General features: G+C 45.1%; 1 protein-coding gene across 1 annotated transcript in view; it reads right to left on the minus strand.

Annotated features, from left to right (window-relative positions):
- LOC149345543 (inactive CLIP domain-containing serine protease A3-like) overlaps nucleotides 1-21,894 on the minus strand; it is a 356,905-nt gene that overhangs the window by 90,262 nt on the left and 244,749 nt on the right. Inside the window, exon 5 of the mRNA XM_089585243.1 lies at nucleotides 7,521-7,617. Within this exon, the coding sequence (XP_089441369.1) occupies nucleotides 7,521-7,617 (97 nt within the window). The remainder of the gene's footprint in view (nucleotides 1-7,520; nucleotides 7,618-21,894) is intronic.

Below are 21,894 nucleotides of genomic sequence, written 5' to 3' on the forward strand. Positions count from 1 at the left end.
GTTACATTAATACAGGACGTGTCAAAGTATATGTACAAGGAATTCAAGAGGCAACACAGAAAACTTACTGTGTTTCAAAATACATAAATAACAATGGTAAGTACACAATTTGTAAAATTAGGATCATAAAATACATGCAAGTAATGCAGCACCAAGCAATGAAAGCAAAATAATCAATGTAATAATAACACAGATATCGTACAATAGTTTTACTCTGTGTTTAGCCACAATAGCGCTTCTTCTACAAGCTGGGTAAACTTCTGGTTCTGGTTCTGGTTCCCCGTGTATGGGCATCCCATCTTGCTGATCCCACCAGGTCTCTTCTTTGCCAGCGCAGTGCGCGTGCTCTGGTGCAGGCACCTTCCTCACGGTCCGCCCTTCAGACAGAATGGCCTGCGTTAAGTCCGCTTCTCTTGCTGTCATCTTTCGAAAGCACTGAGTGCAGTGCTCTATCGGCAGTGCCTTAATCAGCCGGTGTTCTTTACTTTTCGAAAGCTGTAACTGCATGTCATATAGCTTAAAGGAAAGGATAAATTATCCTTTCCTATATAAAGGAAAGGATAAATTATAATTATATACATGCTTGGCAGCAGCGGTGGCGGCAGCGGCTATCGACGAGCAACTTTACATACCTACCTTCATGTTACACTGTCAACGGATGGCCAGGCTTTCCGAGGGCTGACGTCACTAGACAGTCTACAGGAGTTATCTTCGTGGAAGCATCAAGTGGCCTACGCCCCCAACAATACAAGCGCACTACAGCGCCTGTGCTGCCTACAAAAGCCCGTGTGCCTTGCAGCAACCCTTCACACGCTTGGCAGCAGCGGTGGCGGCAGCGGCTATCGACGAGGAACTTTACATACCTACCTTCATGGTACAGGTTGGTTTTGCTTCATTGTACTTTCTTCTGCCACTCCCGTCGCCTTTGCTGCCACCGAACCGTTTCTGTCTTTGTGTCGTGGAGCCTCACTGTACGCACTTAGCTGATTCATAGTCATGGGAACTTTGCCCGATAATACGTGCCTTTCCTGCTACAAGTTTTTTCAAGAAGGAGAAGAACTGATGCAATGCCCACAGTGTTGCCAGTATTACCATCTAGGCAAATGTGCGGGTGTTAGTGAGCAGGCGTATAAAAAGAAAAGCATTGAAGCAAGAAAAACCTTGAGATGCCCGGTTGGTCGTTTATCAAAATCCCGCACCGATGAAGGACAGCACTCAGGTTCTCCCTCCCCAATTTTGGCTCAGCACCTTGCTGAAAAAGCAAAGCCTTAGTCGCTCTTACAGCAAAGGTGGATGCCTAAAACAAACTGTCACCAGCATTGAAGTGTCTCTGCAAAACATGTCAGATACATTTGATCAGCTGCTACTAACGTCTGATAGGCATGAGAAAGAAATCGATGATATTCGCAAGAGGGTCGACGAAATTGAAAAAGAAACAGGACGCAGAAAACATTGGAAAGTTGAAACTTGAATTGAATGATATGGAACGAGTCGTTGCCAAAACATGGAAATTCGAGGATTGTCCCTCTCAGCAAATGAAACCTTGCTGGAAAAAGTGAACGACCTTGCCAATGAGCTCGATTTGCCTTGCCTCACTGAGAGCGATATTGAGGGATTACACCGTCTGTCCTATCGACCAGACACTGTGCCGGCCGTACTGATTAGGTTTGCGAAAAGATTCACAAAAACAAACTGGATGGCTAAGCGTGCAGGCCTCTAGGACGGTGTCTATTTTGTTGACAACCTGACTGTCTTGAATAAAAAACTGCCGTGGCTTGCAAAATCCGCCGCTAAAGAGAAAAGGTACGAATTTGTCTGAACAAAGGAAGGGAAGGTCAACGTTCGAAAGGAAGCAGGTGCAAAGGCCATTAGGATTGGGTGCGAGGAAGACTTGGCTAAGCTAGTGTAGTCTGATCTCGTATACGTATTTTATACGAGGATCCGCTTTTTGTCACCATGCCCTACTACAATACTAATACATTTAAAGACTTGCTCACTAATGCTAGCTACTCTGTAGATAAGTCTGTATCTATATATCATTTAAACGCTCAGAGCTTGCAAAATAAAATGGAGCATATCGAAGGCGAAATAAAAACTCTATCGCACAAATTTGATTTCCCAGCGTTTACGGAAACTTGGTTCAGCTGTCAGGAGGATGTTATCCCACTGGCAGGGTATGAAAAAGTATCTCAGTTCAGGGTAAATAAACGAGGAGGGGGAGTATCCCTATTCATAAAGAGGCACCTGCGTTTTGACATACATACTGAACAACTATTCACTGGTGACTGACAATTTTGAAGTTGTTACCATCCTGTATTATAATATAGCTATAATGGTGGTGTATCGTCCCCCTCACAGTGATGTGGATATGTTTTTCCAGTTTGTTGAACCTTTTTTGGAATTTACCAGTAAACAAAAAATGCACGTTGTATTACTAGGTGACCTAAATATTGATATTATGAACGTTAATCCAACACAAATGAGATTAATAGAAATGATGTTATCTTATGTCTGTGACAACATCATTGATACTCCCACTCGAATAAGTTGTCAATCGGAAACCTTACTCGATGTATGTTTCACAGACCTTTCACCCTGCAATACCAAGTCTGGTGTTTTCTCTTCAGGAATAAGCGATCACCTTCCCTTTTTTGCACTTTTTTCATGTGCCAAGGAACCAAATACTTATTTATTTATTTATTTATTTATTTATTGTACCCTCAGGGCCCGAAGGCATTACAGAGGGGAGTGGGAATACATAAAAATTCAGCCTAAACAGCAAAAACAAGGAGAGAAAATAAAAATAAACCAGGAATACATAAAAAGTGAAAATACAGGAAGGCAACGAGATTAGAATGCAGTGGGGATATATTAAAACAGTGTGTAGACAGTGAAAGGCAATTATTATACAGTAATAAACGACACATACTCAGAAAGAAACATTAAGGACTTTGCGAAATGCACTGTTATCAGAAATACCTGCGATGTCGTGGGGAAGGTGATTCCAGCTGACACAAGTTCGGGGTATGAATGAGTCATGAAAACATTTGGTGTGACAAGATGGGATGCCAACTTCATGACGGTGATCAACGCGTGCTGATATGTAACATGGTCTTGACAGTAACTTAGGATTGAGAGGGCTGTTGTGGTAAATTTTATGAAAAAAACACAATGAGGCTATTGATCTGCGGTGGGAAAGAAGTGGTAGGGACAAACTTGATTTCATGGCGGTTACACTGCTTGTTTGGTGATAATTAGAAAGAATGAAACGGCATGCGCGGTTCTGGACAGCTTCCAAATCGATGCCAGGGCTCCAGACAGATGCAGCATATTCTAACTTGGACCGTACCAATGTTTTATAAAGTAATAATTTTATTGAAGTAGATGAACGTGAGAAATTTCTGCGAAGGTACCCAAGCATGCGATCAGCGTTATTTATTATGTATTCAACGTGAGTTTTCCAAGACAGGTTACAAGAAACGTAAACACCCAGATATTTATAACATGACACGGTTTCGAGAGACACGCTGTGAATGTGATAAGAAGAAGGGGCATTAGAGAGACGAGAAATGCGTACATGTTTACACTTATTAATGTTTAGTTGCATGTTCCAAGTAAAACACCAGTCAAGAACCTTGTTAATATCGGATTGAAGACAAGAGACATCATTACCATCTTTAATTTCGCGGTAAATAACACAATCATCAGCAAAAAGATTAATTGAAGAAGAAATGTTAGCCGGTAAGTCTCTTATATAGATGAGAAAAAGGAGGGGCCCAAGAACTGACCCCTGAGGCACGCCGGAACGGACAGGCAAAGAATGCCAGTTTATATTGTTCGCTGTTACGAATTGTGAACGGTTAGAAAGAAAGCATTGTAGCCATGCAAAGACATTAGTGTCTATGTTAAGATTGCTTAATTTAAGAAAGAAAAGCTCATGTGAAACAGTGTCAAACGCTTTCGAGAAGTCCAAAAATATGCAATCTGCCTGAGACCCGTGGTCAAGGATGCAGTGAAGGTCATGTGTGAAACATATTAGCTGAGTTTCGCATGAAAAAGACTTACGAAAACCATGCTGGGCAATGCTGAAAAAGGAGTTAGATTCTAAAAAAGAGATGAGATGAGAATATATGACGTGTTCCATGATCTTGCACGGAATACTAGTGAGCGATATAGGTCTAAAGTTATCAGGAGAATGTTTACTTCCGGACTTATGCAGTGGAATCACCTTCCCAATTTTCCAATCATTGGGAATACAACCTGTAGCAAGAGACTGTTCAAACAATTTAGTGAGAATTATGGAACAATAGTACTTTGTATTAATTAAAAACTTCGAATTAATGTTGTCAACACCGCAGGAAGAGGAAACCCTAAGATTTTCTATGATGCACTGGATGCCTGACGCGTCGAATATAACTGGATCCATGGGAAGAGCATCAAAAACAGGGCACACGCGATGAACAAGAGAAACATTGGTAGAAAATGCCGCAGCAAATGTATTGTTTAGAACAGAAGCACATTCGTATGGAGGAAAGGCAACACCGTCAGAAGAAGTAAGTAGTATTGTGGAAGGGTCTTTCTTGTTAACTACATTCCAAAATTGTTTAGGATTATTGACCAGCATAGGAGGCAGTGTGTGGTTAAAAAATGTGTCCTTTGCGTTTCTTTATATGCAAAACATATTACCAAAAGAATATTAACAAATTTTCTTTACTTCTGTCTGAAACTGGCATGAATGAAGTATTTAAAACAGAAAACCCATCTTCCGCGTATAACATATTCCTTGAGAATACACTGGATGCGTTCGATGTAGAAGTCAGGAAATGTAGGAAAGCAAGAAAGGAGTGGATCTCTGGTGACCTTCTGAAGCGTATTAAACAAAAAAATGCGTTATTTGCACGATTTCTTGACTCACGCAAGCAAGATGATTTTAAGGAGTTTAAAAAGTTTCGAAAGAAACTAAACCTTGATTTAAATAAGGCAAAATCGCTTTTTTATCGTCTATAGTTTTCAGCAATGCAAAACACTAGATCACTGTGGCAAAGCGTCAACAAACTCATTGGAAGAAGCGACACGCTCTTCCTTCGGAAATGCAGATCAATGGAGTAATCTATAGCGGTGTCTCTCTCGCCAATAAGCTGAATGCCCATTTTTTTAAATGTAGGAAATTGCACTTCGTATAATCTTCCTCCAGCTGTAAAATCAGTCGATTCCTTTTTGGTCCCAGCTTGTGAACATTAAATATTTTTATCCCGCACTTCTGAATATGAAATTCTCTCCATTATAAACTCATTTCGTAATACATGCTCTCCTGGCCCAGACGGCATTACTAAACTCGCAATAAAAGCTGCTGCTAAGATTATTGCCCTTCCTCTTGCGCATATTTGTAATCAAATGCTTCTTACAGGAGAGTTCCCGGATAAAATGAAGTCTGCACGTGTTACAGTCATATTTAAAGGAGGCAACAAAAATGATCCCGCCGCCGCGGTGGCTCAGTGGCTATGGTGCTCGGCTGCTGACCCAAAAGACGCGGGTTCGATCCCGGCCGCGGCGGCTAGAATTTCTTTGGAGGAGAAATTCTAGAGGCCCGTGTACTGTGCGATGTCAGTGCACGTTAAAGAACCCCAGGTGGTCGAAATTTCCGGAGCCCTTCACTACGGCGTCTCTCATAGCCTTAGTCGCTTTGGGACGTTAAACCCCACAAAACCAAACCAAAAATGATCCCAATAACTACCGTCCGATATCTACACTGCCTTTGTTCTCCAAAGTTGCTGAGCGAGTCATCTTCAAAGGGTATATAAATTCCTGCATTCCAACAATATCATCTGCAAGGAGCAATACGGATTTCAGCCCGGAAAATCCACACAGGCAGCTCTGCTCGAGATAAAAAACACTCTGATCCATAATATTGAACATAAGCTGTACACTGTTGGTGTCTTCCTTGACTTCTCCAAAGCCTTCGACTCAATCAAGCACGACATATTACTTCATAAGTTATACACGTATGGTATCCGCGGAACACCTCACAGGTTACTACAAAGCTATTTGACAAATCGCACTCAGTACACGCGACTAAATGATGCCATATCCGACGCAGAATTAATCAAATTTGGCGTTCCTCAAGGATCCATACTGGGGCCCCTTCTTTTCACACTATACATCAATGATATAGTAAACATTTCATCTTATTCTAGCATTGTTCTGTATGCAGATGACTCGAATGTTTTCTTTTCCGGTTTAGATCTTCGTGAACTCGAGCGTCGTTCAAATTCCTGGCTACATGAACTTATGTTGTGGCTTGCAGTCAACAGATTGGAATTGAATGTCAAGAAAACAGTTTATCATTTTCCGTCCCAAAAATAAGCCTATAGATTATCCCATCCGACTCCAGTTAAACAATAGATTGATTGAATCCGTAAATTCTTGTAAATTCCTGGGCGTATTGTTTCGTAGTGATCTAGACCATGTAAATCACGTCCGTTTGCGTGTAGCTCGATCTATTGGTGTGATAAATCGCATCAGGTACTTGTTGCCCGTACAGCAGTTGTATTTTGCCCTCATCCATTCACAACTGGTGTATTGCAACTTAATTTGGGGCACTTGCAACAAACCTCACACAGCCAGATTATTTTCATTACAAAAAAGAGCTCTGCGCGCATGTTCTCCTAATCCTTCTCCGGGCGACTGCTTATTACAGTCCTTCAATGTTCCTCCATTCCCACTGTGCTATAAGCTTTCAGTTGCTGTTCATATTTATCATAAAATAAAGCAGGACATCACATCTTTCAGAAACAAGTACGTAAACAGAAACATACGATATAGTCCGCGAGTCACTTCTTTCATTTCCAGTCGTGCCCGGACAAACTACGGCACTCAACACATTGATAACCAAATTTCTGCAGTTTGCAATGTGTATCCTTCCATAATTGACGAAGCTGTAACTAGTAAAACCACTTGTCATTTAAAAAAAAAATGAAGATGCTTTTTACGCGTACTACTGACGCATCAAATGTTTGTTATATGTACTGTTTACACTGTTAGCCTCACTCCTGTCATATTTTCTATTGTGTTGCGAACTGTAGCGTTACTGGTCTTTTTCTTTTGTCTTTGTAATCCCATGTGCCTTTATTAACTTTCAACTACTGTAAAAATTGAACTAATGAGCTTGTTGAGTTTTAATGAGTCTCATCACCCTTCTGCCTTTGATGTGTGACCCGGGGTGAGGCCTCGTCAGGAAGAATTCCAGCAGCTTCTTCCTTTTGTCTCATCTCGTGGGCATGTACTGTGTATACAAGTTCATTTCTGAATAAAATGATGGATTGATTGATATATCGATTGACTTACTCACTTCGCTGCTTAAAGAGCGCATTTTTACCATTCTAGTGAAAGAGAGTGAAATTCTACTTCAAAACAATTGCTCTCGTTGACCACCAAAATGTAGTGCAAGCGAAATAAAAGTGCACTTTCCCGACGCATGGGCAATAAAATCGTTCGCATGAATAATAATCGGTGCGTTTTACCTTTTCAACGGTGTAGTTTTGATGAGCCGGCGACTTCTCGAACACGTTTCTATCCAAAACGCCCAGGCGAACGAAGAGCCTCGAAGCGTGTTCCCCCCTGCAATGCAGAGGAGACATGCCCTGAGAAATTCTGCCAAAATGACTGTATTATACTAGCAACATTTTCACATGATCACTGTAAGGCCGCTATAGCCCAGCCAGCGCCCCGAAAAAAGAAGTACAAAAGAACTTTCCGTAACATTCCCTAAGGTACACGCGGCTGTAAGAGCCCACCAGCGCAGGGGTCAGGATCTCATCCCCCCCCCCAACCTTTGCGAAGCGGGGCCGATGTTGGAGCCCTCTCAAGAAGACAGACGTAGCTTAACGTGTGCTGCGACGCCAGCTCTCTCTCAGCGCCCTCGCCCACTTCTGGAAATTTCGAAGCAGGTTGTTTAGGAACGTGTTGGTTCATGGTATGTGGTTCTAGGCCCGACTTTCGGGAGCCCGTTTAGAGCGAGCTTGGAGCTGGAATGTACTTTTGTGACAGCTTTTGATAGCTGAGAGGTGGAACGTCAGGATTCGCGCGGCGATGTATAGAGGTCTCGGCTTTAGGCAGGCCCTGAAGAGCGAGCTTAGAGCTCGAGTGCTACTCTTTTGACAGCTTCGGCAGCTGAGAGCATAGCCCCTGTTTCTTCTCTGTGTTTCTGCAGTTATTTATGCGTTAACAAAATCCAGTTCTTTTCTTCCTCCGTGCGTCATCGTCCGTCCTTCGTCTGGCCATCTGCTACGAGTCCAACGAGAAATAGACGAGCACCTCGAAAGATGCGAGACGTGAAAAGGGGAAGAACGTATCTTTACTGCCGTAGTCGACCGGATCTTGCGACCACTGGCACGCCTGTTACGAATGCCTGGACAACGTGTTCCTGGGCTCATCGGGACTCTCGGTTGTTAAAAGGCGGGGAACGGAACCTTAGAAGCTTGCAAGAGACCCAGGGACCGCAACTGGTGACGGCCCGGGACACAAATGTCAGGAGGTGGATCCACAGCGAAGATGGACGCGGCGAGAAGGGAGCAACGGCTGCTGAGATGAGGGGGAATTCTTGCATTATTTGGCGTGCGTGTCTCAGGCTTTAGGAGCGGGAGGTGCATACGAGTGGCACGACAGTAGCCATTGATAGGAAGGAGATGATGAGAGCTAGTCAGACTAAGGAAATGTCGCAGCTCGAGTATGAGCTGAAGCTTTTGGAGATAGAAGCTGAAAAGGGAATAGTAGTAGCAAAAGCAGGGGCCCGGAAGGCAGAAGCAGAAGCAAAAGTTCGAAAGGCAGTAGACAAAAACCGGAGAAGAGAGATTTATGGCGAGGAGCGCATTCACCCTGCAAAATTTCCAGTCCTGCTCAGCGAGTGACAGCCACACCGGACTCGGGGAAGAGAGGGAGTCGCGCGAGAGAATCGCCAAGGCTGATATCGCGAACGGCGAGCTAGGTGCCGCGACAGACGAGCTACTAACAACCGGATGCGAAGAAGGCAACGGGACACCCGAGACGAAGTGTGCCTTGTCAAGAGCTGCATGCAAAAATGAGCGTACAGCGACGCAATGTACAATCTTTGTCAAAAGTAACCAGGCTACACGTTTTTTCTTCTCAGTCTTGTATTGAAGCTATTATGCCAGCCCTCGAGCTCTAAATCTCTGTATTGTAAGAAGAACCCCTGTTCTCACCTTCCAAGAACTTTTGATCTTTAGGGAAGCCTTGAGGGCTCTGTTATACGAATGAGAAGAAAACCTTGGAGCCTGGTTACTTTTGACAAAGACTGTGCCTGCCCGTGTCCTGCGACCTGTTAGTAGGAAATTTCGCTGAACCTGAGTCATATTGCATCTGCTGGCGTGAAGGTTCCCTACACCTGTGGTTGTGCTTGTGGGCGACCAGTGGACTGTGGTGCGCTCCAGGGACACTGCACAGAGACGACTCCACGAAAAGCGTTATGTATGGTGTACAAGAATTGGACTTGCCGTGACCGTAGTGCATGCCGCGGAAGGACAACACACGAAAACTGTGCGCACGAACTTACGGTGTGTAAGCAGCATGTCGCGGCCTTTCGTTTGTGTTTGGATTAGTAGGGCAAAAAGATCCCAGCAGTCCTCTTATGGTGGATCGTGTAAGGCCACTATAGCGCGCGCAGGGCGCCTCCAGTGCGTGCCGAATAAAGAAGACAAAAAGAACTTTTCCGGATATTCCCGAAGGTGCGCGCGGCTGTAAGTTCATATCCCAGCACAGGGGCCAGGCCCTCATCCCCCCCGACCTTCACGAAGTGGGGCGCGCGGAGAGATAGATTGTCGAGAGAGTTCCAGCCCACTCGTGAAGACTGGGGGAGAGAGACGGAGCTCAACGTGTGCTGCGATGCCTCGTCTCACTCAGTGCACGCTTGTGAAAATTTGTTGGCGCTGCGCATCGACAGTAAGCATGTCGCCTAACAGGCCCTTCTGCCTTGTGCAGGTTCTAATGCGCATACTTACCGGATCGCCAGCTGTCGACACTTGTCTCTTAAACCTCTTTCTTGGGCGAGTTGGTTCATCTCTGGCAAAAGTATGTGCTTGTGCGAAAAAACAGGACACAAGTGTAAAAAATAATACCTCATGTACAAGGAGCAACTTCCAGCTGGTTTATTTTCAAGAAGGCAGCTACATATAAACCCGTGAGGGCAATCGCAAAGATGATAAAATTTCACACACGTGCTCACTTCGTGTCAGTTATCCATCGCCAAGAGAAACACCCCATCTAAATCTGATAGACACCGACCCACAAAGCAGTAGGCAAAAACGATGAATCATGGGGTGAACGATGAAGGTATGTGCACTATAACGTATCTTAGCAAAAGCAGTGTCAAACAGCTGTTGTCGAAAAAGTATTGTCGAAAACATTTCGTCGCAAAAGAAGTGTCAAGAAACCTAAAACCACGACAAACATACTAAAACTGAGCATTAAGAGGGTTTCAAATTGGGCTAGTTGGTAGTTAACATGGTCAAACATAATTGCGCTTTTGAAAAGACGGGACAAAACAGGGAAGACACAAACTCTCGTGCGCAAACTGTCAACTGAAGTTTTATTGCGATGAACACACATATATAAGCTTCACGTCATAACCTAAATCATCAAAAAACGGAGTTGATCAGCAGTTTTTCAATCATGTCAACAAGCATAAAAAGGTTTTGTCCCAGCTGATTGGACTATAATCGTTCATACTGATACAAGAGTTGCCTTTCCTGTTTGGAAAGCAAAAACGAGGGGTCACTTACACAGGTCCCTTTTTCGATTCCATGCAGTAAGCTTACCACAGCTCCCTGATTGTCTTATCTCTGGATTTCAGCAGAACTGTTGTCTATTGGAAGTGGGGTTTGCAGCTATCGCACCTGGCGCAGTGCGCCGCCTGCTTTGTCCCGTCTTTTCAAAAGCGCAATTATGTTTGACCATACTAAAACTGGTCAGTAGCTAAAATCTACTCTTCATAGATTTTACGCAGGTATCTTTCCGCCCCCACCAGGCTAGCTAGAATTTGCAGTGTCCTGTCCAGGAAGCGAGAGTCATGTAAAAAAAACACTGGTACCAGCGTAGTGTATAGCACTCATTTATCCTGTGGTAGCATTTACATTGGACAAATGGGAAAGTGCGCCAACAAAAGACTTCGGGAACACGAGAGGACTGTAGAATGCAATGAAAAACGCAGCCTGTCAGAGCATACCGTCAGTCACAAAGGCAACGCTTTGTTTAGAAGTACAACAGTTCTGGCACATGCAAGAACCAAAATTCAGAGAGAAACTATTGAGGTCTTTCATATTACTAACATTGGAGGTAGCTGTATTAGCATTTCTTTTGGTTCTACTGTTTGACAAAAAGGTAATATTGCTAGATGGACACGTGTGAAGTTGTTATGCTTCTTGTCTGTAATTTTTCAACAATTCTGTGCTGTTTTGATGGGACTAGCATTCGCCTAGAATGTCGCTAACTTTGCCTTACTTCTCTTGATTGATTGTAAAACATTTTATTCGCCGGAAAGAGCTTGGTAAGAGGTCGCGTTAAGTGGTCGATAGTACGCAGCCCTTGACGACTTTGTCAGCCCATTCCACCGACAAAACTTGCGTTCTGAGGTCAGAGCTAGCCAGCACGGTCTCCCACCGCTCGAGAGGAGCAGTAACTAGATCACCCGGAGGTGGCTCTATTTTGCAGTCCCACAGGATGTAATCATAAGTGGCTCGTTGGCCACAGTGTTTACAGTTTGGGTTGTAAAGATCTGGATAAATGTGCGCGAGGAGTGATGGGGTGCGTATCGATCTCGTCTGTAGACGACGCCACGTAGCCTCTTGTTCTTTAGTCAGGCTTTTGTCCGGAGTGGGGAAAATTCTCCTCTCTAGCTTAAAATGATTGGTGAGGTCATGATATGTGATCATGGAGTCCTTCGTGAAATTCAGGGAGCCAGACTTGTCCACTGCCCGGTCGACGAAACCTCGGGCTTTATTGTGGGCTGCCTCGTTCCCCGGATTTCCCGAATGGGCTGAGACCCATATCAATTCGGAATAATTTGGTGAGAATTTGGTTGCATTAAGGATTCTAAGGTTTGGTTGGTTTGGTTTATAGGGTTTAACGTCCCAAAGCGACTAAGGTTATGAGAGACGCCGTAGTGGAGGGCTCCGGAAATTTCGACCACCTGGGATTCTTTAACGTGCACTGACATCGCACAGCACACGGGCCACGAATTTCTCCTCCAAAAGTAATTCGCTCTCTTGCGAAATTATTGATACCCATTTTGGAATCGCTGAGGATGATGCTCTCTTGGGTATGCGCTAGGGCGAGGGCTATAGCCGCCTCTTCTGCCGTTTCAGAGGATTTCGTTTTGATTGTTGCCGAGATGATGTGGTCACCAATCTCGTTCACAGCCACAACTGCAAAAGCACTGGTATGTTTGCATTCTGCCGCATCTACATAAAGTCTTCCAGCGCACTGTCTGTATTTATTATGTAAGGCTTTGGCTCGTGCTTGTCTTCTACCCTCATGGTGTAAGGGGTGCATGTTTTTGGGGAGTGGTTTGATTAGTAGGGCCGTCCTATAGTCATGGGGTAAGTCTACTTTATTTATTTTTATTTTATTTATTTATTACATACTACCAGTCCTTTCCAGGACTAAGGCAGGAGTGGAAACATTACATTGTATAGTGACAGAAGTACCAAGCCAACTGGTACAAACAAACAAACCCGTAACAAAATATGCTTACTAAGTACTACACTAAAGGTCATAAAGCAGAGACGAAAACTCATCACGAGATTCCACAGACACCACGTCATCAGGTAGCCGATTCCAGTCATGTGCGGTCAGCGGAAAGAAGCAATATTTAAAGCAATCTTTAGCAGCACGGAATTCTTCGACATATCGAGTGTGTTTGGTTGGTTTGGTTTATGGGGTTTAACGTCCCAAAGCGACTAAGGCCATGAGAGACGCCGTAGTGAAGGGCTCCGGAAATTTCGACCACCTGGGGTTCTTTAACGTGCACTGACATCGCACAATACACGGGCCTCGAATTTCTCCTCCAAAGAAATTCAGCCGCCGCGGCCGGGATCGAACCCACGTCTTTCGGGCCAGCAGCCGAGCACCATAGCCACTGAGCCACCGCGGCGGCATATCGAGTGTGTTTATTACGGGTTATGTGAGATGTGCACTCTTTTATATAACATTGCTTATCAATCCCAACAGTTTCAATCATAATGTTATAAAAGAGACACAGTCGTTTATGTTTTCGTCGAACAGAAAGGAGCGGTAAGTTGGCTTCACGGTACAAAGGTGATACTGAATCTTTCCTCCGAAAGCGGATGAATATGAAACGTAATGCGCGCCTCTGAACATGCTCCAGTTCCTGCACTAACATTTTGCTTTTCGGGTCCCACACCTCGCATGCGTACTCCTTACTTTACTTTACTTTAGCATCTTTATTCGTAGGTTGAAAGTTAATTCCGAGCCTGGTAAGAATACTCCTGCCAGTTCTGGAATTGGCTAATCTCGCTGTTTGAGCCGTTAAATGGGCTTCTTTCAGTTCATTGTAGGTGTTGTGTATTCCTAACCTCATAAGCCTTTCGGTTGAGGCATTTAGTGGGAGTCCTAACGCAGCCTTATAGGCCTGCCGTACCATGCTATCCAATTTGTCCATTTCTGCTTTCGCAAATTTGATGTAAGGGGTGGCATAGAGTATCCTGCTTAGCGCGAAGGCCTGCACTAGTCGGCATAAATCTCTTTCCCTCACCCCTTGTCTGCGATTAGCTATGCGAAGGATTAATCGCCCCGTCGCTTCTACCGTGCGTTTTAGCTTAGTTAGTGTGTCAGTATTCTTTCCATTTATTTGTAAATACAACCCCAGTATTCTCATGGTTTGTACCTCTTTGACAGATCGTCCATTAACATAGACTTTTATTTGTGGGGGGAAGTCGTGGTACGCCTACCTCTTTGTTTACGACGGATCACGACGGATTTTTGCACAGAACATGTGAGGCCGGATTCCCATGCGCATGCCTCAATGATGTCCACTGCTGCTTGGAGTGTGTCTTCTATGTAGCCTTCGCATCCTTTGGTTACCCAAAATGTGATGTCATCTGCATAGAACGTGTGATGTAGGTCTGGTATTTGTGACAGTTTGGGGGGAATTTTGATGAGGGAAAAGTTCAAAAGGAAAGGGGACAGGAGGGAGCCCTGTGGCGTTCCTTTATATCCTAGTGTGATTGGGGCAGACTCTATTCTTCCGACCGTTATCACTGGTGTTCTGTTAGTGAGGAAGTATCGGATGTAGTTGTACGTCCTTTCTCCGGGGTTGATTTCTGACAAGTTTGTCAAAATGGCTTTGTGGGTGACGTTGTCGAAAGCTTTAATAAGGTCTAAACCCAATATTGCTTTCGTTCCTGTTGCCTCGTCAGCTTCAATTATGTCCTTGTTAAGCTGCAAGAGTGTGTCCTGTGTAGATAGTTGGGCTCTGAATCCTAACATTGTTTCAGGTAGGAGGTTCATGTCTTCCGCATAGCTTTGGAGCCTGTTGAGGATGACATGCTCCATGAGTTTGCCTAGGCATGATGTTAACGAAATTGGGCGTAGATTCTCAGTGCTGAGTTTCTTACCCGCTTTAGGAATAAAAGTGATTTTCTCGTGTTTCCACTCTTGTGGTATGTTGCCTGCATGCCAGTATTTGTTCATAAGGCCTGTAACCGCCGCGATCGAAGTTGCGTCTAAGTTCCTGAGAGTCTTATTTGTTACTTTGTCTGGTCCTGCCGCAGATGTTGTCCGCAGTTTTTCAATTGCGTACCAGACCTCTGCGTCTGTGATGTCTGCGTCTAAATTTATACTAGGAGTCCCCCGGTAGTCTGGTTGTGTGGTACCATCATCCGTGTTTAGATAACGTTCTGCTAGCTCTTTGATTAGATCTTCAGTTGTACCCTCATATTTATGTGAGTCTGTACAGTTGACTGTGTTGCACGGGACGTGTTTATTTTGGGTCGAACATGTGTCTTAGAAGATGCCATAGCTTCTTATTTCCGAGCTGTCCGTTGACGCTTTCACATATTTGATTTCATTTTGCAAAATTTTAGCGCGAAAAACACGGACAGAAAGATTAGACGACACGAGCGCTGTCGCTCGTGTCGTCTACTCTTTCTGTCGGTGTTTTTCGCGCTAAAATTTTGCAAGATGTATGTTAACCAACTCGCCCAATATGCAGTACTGTTAAATTGATTACATTGTTGTGTTTGGAGAGTAAGTGTATGTTCCTCGATTCGCCTCTCGATTTCAGCGATCTTTTTGCGTAGTCACCTGTGTTTTTGCTTTTTCCAGCGTTTTTGGAGGCCTTTTTGTGCCTGCCACAGGTGTAAGAGTTTTGAGTCTGCAATCTGCTCCTCTTTCTCAACAGGCACCACAATGCTAGTGGAGCTCACATCCTCATTCAAGGAGATAACCCAGTAGCTCAGGTTAGAGATCTCCTTTGGGGCTGTTTTGTTGCGAAGCTGCCTGAACTTGTCCCAATCCGTGGTTCGTATTTCTTTTAATTTGTTTTTGAGTTTTGTCGTGGGGAAGGTGATGCTAAGGATGAAGTGATCACTACCAAGATTTTGCCCGGTGTTGACCCACTTTGCTCCTTGACGTTTTTAGATAGAGATAAGTCTGGAGATGTGTCTGCACATGCACTGTTACCCATGCGTGTGTGGTCGCTCGGCTTGTTTAGCGTTGTGAGCCCTAGTGACTGTATGATTTGCCAGACCAGGTTCCCTTTCGGTGTTGCTTTGGTATATCCCCATGCTGGGTGTTGAGCGTTGAAGTCTCCCACAATTATTAGTTGAGCTCTAGCAGCCAGCTTTATTGTGTTTATCAACAAGAGTGGGAGTCCATTGCCTTTGTTTCTAGGCGGGTTGTATACATTAAAGATGAAGAGATTTGAGACTCCTTTTTGCCTTGGTACTATTTCAAGTAGGTTGTAATCTTCTTCCGAATCATTTATAAAATGTTGAATTGCGGTGATATTTCTATGCACCAGCGTGGGTGTGAAGGAGCCGGCTGCGTTAGTAGTGTCATAATGAGGTGGCAGATATGTTTTATAGCCTGGCAGTGTAGCTCTGCCGCTAGCTTCTTGCAATGCAATCACGTCTGGGGTCGCAACAGACGGTGCTTGTTGGATGTGGAGCTGCAACTGGGCCCGCTTGCAGCGGAGGCCTCTGCAGTTCCATTGCCAAATTTCAGATTTTTGGCGTGGTGCCATGTTGGGTTATAGAGGGTTGCGGCGTCGTGGACAGATCCAAGATGGGGGGTAGGCGGGCCTCGATAGTTGTAAGCCTATCCATTATTTGCTGCATGCAGGTGGCTATTTGGGATACCTGTACCTCTAGTGTTGCAAAGGGAATATCTATATCTGCAAATTTGGTGGTAACCAGGCCTTGGAATGTTTCCTGTTCTGTTGATATAGCGCTAGTTCTCTCTGACAGAGAATTTATGTCTGCCCTGAGTTTGGTAGGCGCTTTCGATGGCTGCGGGGTGTCGGCTTCCGAAGCCTCGGCCTTTCTTTTGGATTCCTCGCCTTCTTTTGTAGGAAGCGGTCGCTTAGTTGCTATTCTGGCGTCTGTGTCCGTCGCGTTATGAGCCGTAGACTGGGACGCGGTGGAGGGAGTGGGGCAAATGGCGTCTGTTTCCATCGCATTGTTGGTCGAAGCCTGGGACGCGGTGGGTGGCGTTCTAGCCGCAGTGGCATTCTGTACCTGATGCGCTTGTAACCGGAGTTTAATGTCAGCCAACTCTTTTTTAAGGCTGGCAATTTCTCTGTCTCGGGATTCCAGTGGGATCTGAATTTCCTTCTCTCCAGCGTCAATAGATTGGGAGGCCTCTGCTGGCCAGCTCATCTTTTTGTTGGAGCGGCTATCGCTGCGTCCGTGGCTCGAGCTTCTCTTCTCGTTCCTTGCAGGGTTCCCCAGGGGCGGGGAGGAGCTGGAGTTGTTCCGGCTGCGGCTGCCTCCTTTTCCGGTAGCACCCTGTTCCTTCTTCTTGAGCCTTGACTGGTGTCCGTGTAGTGATGAGTCGTTGTCCCCTTGCTTGGGTGCCTGGTTGCCATGGGGCGTTCCTTGTTTGTTCTTGTTGATCAGCCGGAATTTGCAGTTCCGGCTGCCTGTGTTGTGGCCCCCGTTGCAGACGATGCATACGGGTTGGCAGGTTGGCTGTTCTCCCTCAGGTGGAGGCGAGTGATTTTCTCCGCAGCGGCGGCAAAGGTACGTCGTAGGTTTGTAGCAGACATCGGCCCGGTCTCCTACCCTCCTGCAGTTGTAGCATACTTCATGTTGCTCTCTGAAGGGGTGGACCCGAAATACGCCGAATTGATAGATTACGTGGCTGGGTAGCTCCTTTCCAAAAAAGGTGATTTGTATTGTTCTGGACTGTCCGATCCTTCGGGCATCCACAACTTCTATTCCTTCGTTTCTTTTTCCGAACCCTTGGCGAACCGCTTCGGGCGAGTCTCCCGCGTAGGCATTGTAAATGACCCTTTTTACCGAGTCTTCGGGCGCCGCTACGTACGACGTCAAGTTGTAGGTTTGACCTTGCAGATTCATTTTTTCAATCTTGGCGTATGCAGTCGCCCGTTGAAGATCGGGCGTGCATAGCGTGAAGGTGTTGTTGGCCGAATTGACTCTGATAATGTCTTCATCCTTCACCGTATCATACGGCAGCCTGGCCACCTCGCAGGCGCAGAAGAGGAGTAGTCTGGGCGCAAAGTCCCTCAGATGCCAACCTTGTGGTCGGCAGACGATTTTGTTATCATCGGTCGGTAAGCGTGGGAGAAGGGCTTTCTTGCGGAGTGCAAGTAGCTTTTTCCCGTTCTTTCGCGATGGAAAATTGCAGTTTACTTGCCTTCGTCGTGCCCCTGCGCAGGCTCGTCGTCGGTTGATGCGGGCCCTTTATTCTTCATGATTTGTTGTCGGTCGCGGTACCGAAGAATGGTTTTCCATTTTCCGCCCGCGAGCTCCCACGGTGATATTTTCTCGCCTTCCACGTCGTACGCCATCTGCGCGGGTCCCTGGGCGCTCAGTTCCCGGCGGAGAGGTGACGAGCTTGACCGCGCTCGATGGCTAGGCCGGCAGTAGGCTGGCAATATGCCTAGGTGTCCGTAGATTGCCAAAATCCGGCTTCAGCAGGCACTGGACGTTGGTCCGGATGTCGTCCAAAATACGCGAGCCCGAAGGCTGACTCTTTCCGCCGAAAAGTGGCTTCGAGGCGGGAGCCCATGCGAGACACGTCAGCACAGCTCCGACCTCTTCTTCTTCCAAAGGTATCTCGTGTCGGTGTCGTTTACGAGATACCTTTGACCTGCGGTAGGGCTTACATAGGCCAGACTGGGCGGTGTGTCAATGACCGGGCGGGGGAACATTTTCGGGCATTAAAGGGACACTGAGGAGAAATTGAAGTTGGCTTGTATCGACAGAATACCAGCTCCTGATTACAAAAACGCCACTCATACTGACAACAAAACTCTTGTAACGTAGAAAAGAGCAAGAACCAAAGTACAGGTATCGCCGCCACAGGCCAAACTCGCAAGTACAAGCGTGATGAGATCATAGAACAAAACAGTGTTGCTAGAACGAATGGTTCTAGCAACACCAGGAACCGAGAAACCATGCATCACTGAGGCGCAGCCAATGCATGCGCAAATCTCCTTGACGTCGCCAGATGGCGCCACGTGCCCGGCTGCTACGCGCGCTCCTGAAGCATCGGGACAAATCAGCGCCTGTTTTCCGGCGGTAGGTGGGCTCCCGGTATTCCGCTAGCGGTAACAAGGTACACGGTATGCTAAAGGTGTCTATTTGCGAGAACTTCGTTGACGACTTCGAGAACGAGATCCATCGTAACGCTGGCAAAACGCCAGTGCAAACGTAATCGAAGCGACTGTAGCGACGGCCGCAATAGCCGATAGATGCCTTCAACGTGCGGCCGGCGGTAGCTTTCTTTTCGGCTGCTGCTAGGCCGCACTGCTGGCAGCCAGAAATCACGGAGTCTCCGTTACGTCATGTGCACGTCATGTTTCACGTCTCTTAGTCCTCTGTCGTCATAGACGAATCCCAAGTTTGAATCAGAGCGGCGGGAAAAACGTTTTCAACTTCGAATCCAAATTTCTTAGAAATAAATGCATCTTTCGCTGCCGGCCAAGTGGCAACAAAGCCATGACATGCCGAACTATCGGATTTTACTATAAAAAAATATTAATAGTGCTCTCCTCAGTGTCCCTTTAAGGGGTGGAGGGACACATTTGGCTGGCCATTGTGCGAACTGCAGAGCGTGCGAGCCGCGGCTGAAGGAGATAAAGATTCTTGGCAGGAGCGGTGATAAGACGGCACGTGAATTATTAGAAGCATTTCACATCAGGAAGAGGGGGCATGACTGTGTGAGTGACACATCAGTTAATCTTTTGCAGGCAGAATACAGATACCTTGAGCACGCATTGTGATATGACGATCTGTTTCTTTACTGCGCATGTCTCGTTTTATGTATATATTTTCGTTCTCTTACCTGTGAATAAATCAGATGAAGTTAGCGCCTGTCCTGTGTGCATCTCCTCTTGTGTGCGTTTTTCGGGTGCGCTTAAATTTCATTTCATTTATAGCTATGCACCATCTAGCCCAAACAGAAGTTTTGTTAAATTTCTAGGAACACCCTTGGCAATGGCTAACTGACTGGAAGTGAGCACGTGTTTGAAATTTTATCGTTGTTGTGATTACCCTCACTCAGTAGCGTAGCCAGTAATATTTTCGGGAGGACTTATACGCCGCCGGTAAAAAAAATAAATAAAAATAGAGCCTGCACTCAACGCCATTGCTCCCAGCGAGCCATCTCGTTCGGAGCGTCACTGTGGATCCTTCTCTCAACTGGCTGCAGTTTGGAAATGTTTACCAGCGCCGCAAACGGAGCATCGAACCATCCACCATCGAACCATCGAACCCTTGTCCGCCCCATTGACATCGACGGGAACCGGTGCGCCTACTATGAATGAATGAATGAATGAATGTTTATTTTCGACAGAAATACAAAAAAAGTCTGTCGAGGAGGCTGAAAAAAAGGCAACGAATGCCTGACTAAGTGTCAGCCCCCTTTCTGAAAACACAAAACACTCGAGCAACAGGGGGTAAGAAAAATTACATAAAGTATATACATACACTTAAAATGGAAGGTAAGTAACATGCAATCAATAATAAAAACAGTGAACGCAAGTTACACTTTCAAGGAACACAATCACAGCTGAATAGATAACAGGTACAAGTTCACTTTTTTTTTGAAGTTTCCTAGAGATGGCGATTCTGTTACAATACTGAGGATGGTAGGATGATGATTTAGGAAATCTGGAATTATAAAAGATAGCTTTTGCATACCATACTTTGTCCTTATCTTGCCTGTGTTGTACGTAGTGTGTCTTGTATTATATGTGTGCTCTTTTGGAAGGTATGTTTTGAAAAAGGCGCTTTCATTATGGCTGATCTCTCGAAATATTACAATAGCTGTTTTTTTGTTAATAAGATTTTGTATTGTTAATGTACTATTCTTCTTGAAAAGGGGCGCAGAATGACTTCTATAGGGCGCATTTTCAACGACACGTATCATACGTTTCTGCAAGGTTAGCAAGCTGTCGATGTTAGTTTTCGTCGTGGTACCCCAGACAGATAAACAGTATTGGAGGCGCGAATGTACTAGGCTATAGTACAACTGTTTTTTTAATCGAGAAGGAAAGAGATGCTTTAGTTTATTAATAATACCGATGGATCGTGCAATGTTGGTTTTCACGCTGTCGACGTGGGCGGTCCAGTTTAAGTTTTCTTCAAACGTAACACCAAGGAACTTATGGCAAGTGGAGCGCTGGACGACTTCATCACGGAATTTTATTACTATGCTGTCATCAATGCACTTGTTACGAGGGCGGAAGGCAACGTATTTTGTCTTTTTAATGTTTAGTTCTAACTTATTTACTCGAAGCCATTCTGAAAGATTACCGAGCCAGATATTTGTTTCTTGTTGGAGAGCATACAAGTTTTCGCCAGAAAAAAAAACATTAGTGTCATCAGCGTATATAATTATGTCAGGTGCTAGGGGCACGTTTGTAATGTCATTAATGTATAAGAGAAAAAGAAGCGGCCCCAGAATGGACCCCTGCGGAACACCGAATTTAATTTCACCAAGTGATGATTTGTGGTTTTGAATGTCGGTATACTGCAGTCGGTTCGTTAAGTAGTTTTTAACTAAGTTAAGAGCGGTACCTCTGATCCCATACTCATTTAACTTTTGAAACAAGATATCATGCTTAATAGAATCAAACGCTTTTTTAAAGTCTAGAAATATTCCTATTGTATACAACTTGTCTTCAAAATTACTTATTATTTTTTCTTTAATGTTTAGCAGCGCCGTTTCGGTACATTGGTGTTTCCGGAAACCGTACTGGTGGTCTGTTAAAATGCTGTTTCGGGTGCAGAAATTTAAAATCCTGTCATTAATAGCTTTCTCTACGACTTTTGAAAAAACTGGTAGAACTGAAATCGGCCTGTAGTTGTTCACGTCGTTTCTGTCTCCCCCTTTAAAAATTACCGTTACTCGTGCAACTTTTAACTCATCGGGAAATGAACCAGTACACATTATTAAATTACATATGTGTGCCATAGGCTTACTAATAAGCGCCACCACAGCTTTTATTGGTTCTGCCTTTATGCAATCCACACCACATGATGTGGAAGCTGTGTCACCTGTGCACAGCGCCCTGTGGGCTCGATGGCATTCCCACGATAAGGTCATCTAACCCGATTATCTTTGCCATGGAGGTCATTCAACCCAGTGCCTTTTTACCAAAATATTTGGTAAAAA

The sequence above is a fragment of the Amblyomma mixtum genome, chromosome 4 (genome assembly GCF_055824585.1).
Source record: "Amblyomma mixtum isolate Tamu chromosome 4, ASM5582458v1, whole genome shotgun sequence".
Classification (NCBI taxonomy): Eukaryota; Metazoa; Arthropoda; class Arachnida; order Ixodida; family Ixodidae; genus Amblyomma; species Amblyomma mixtum.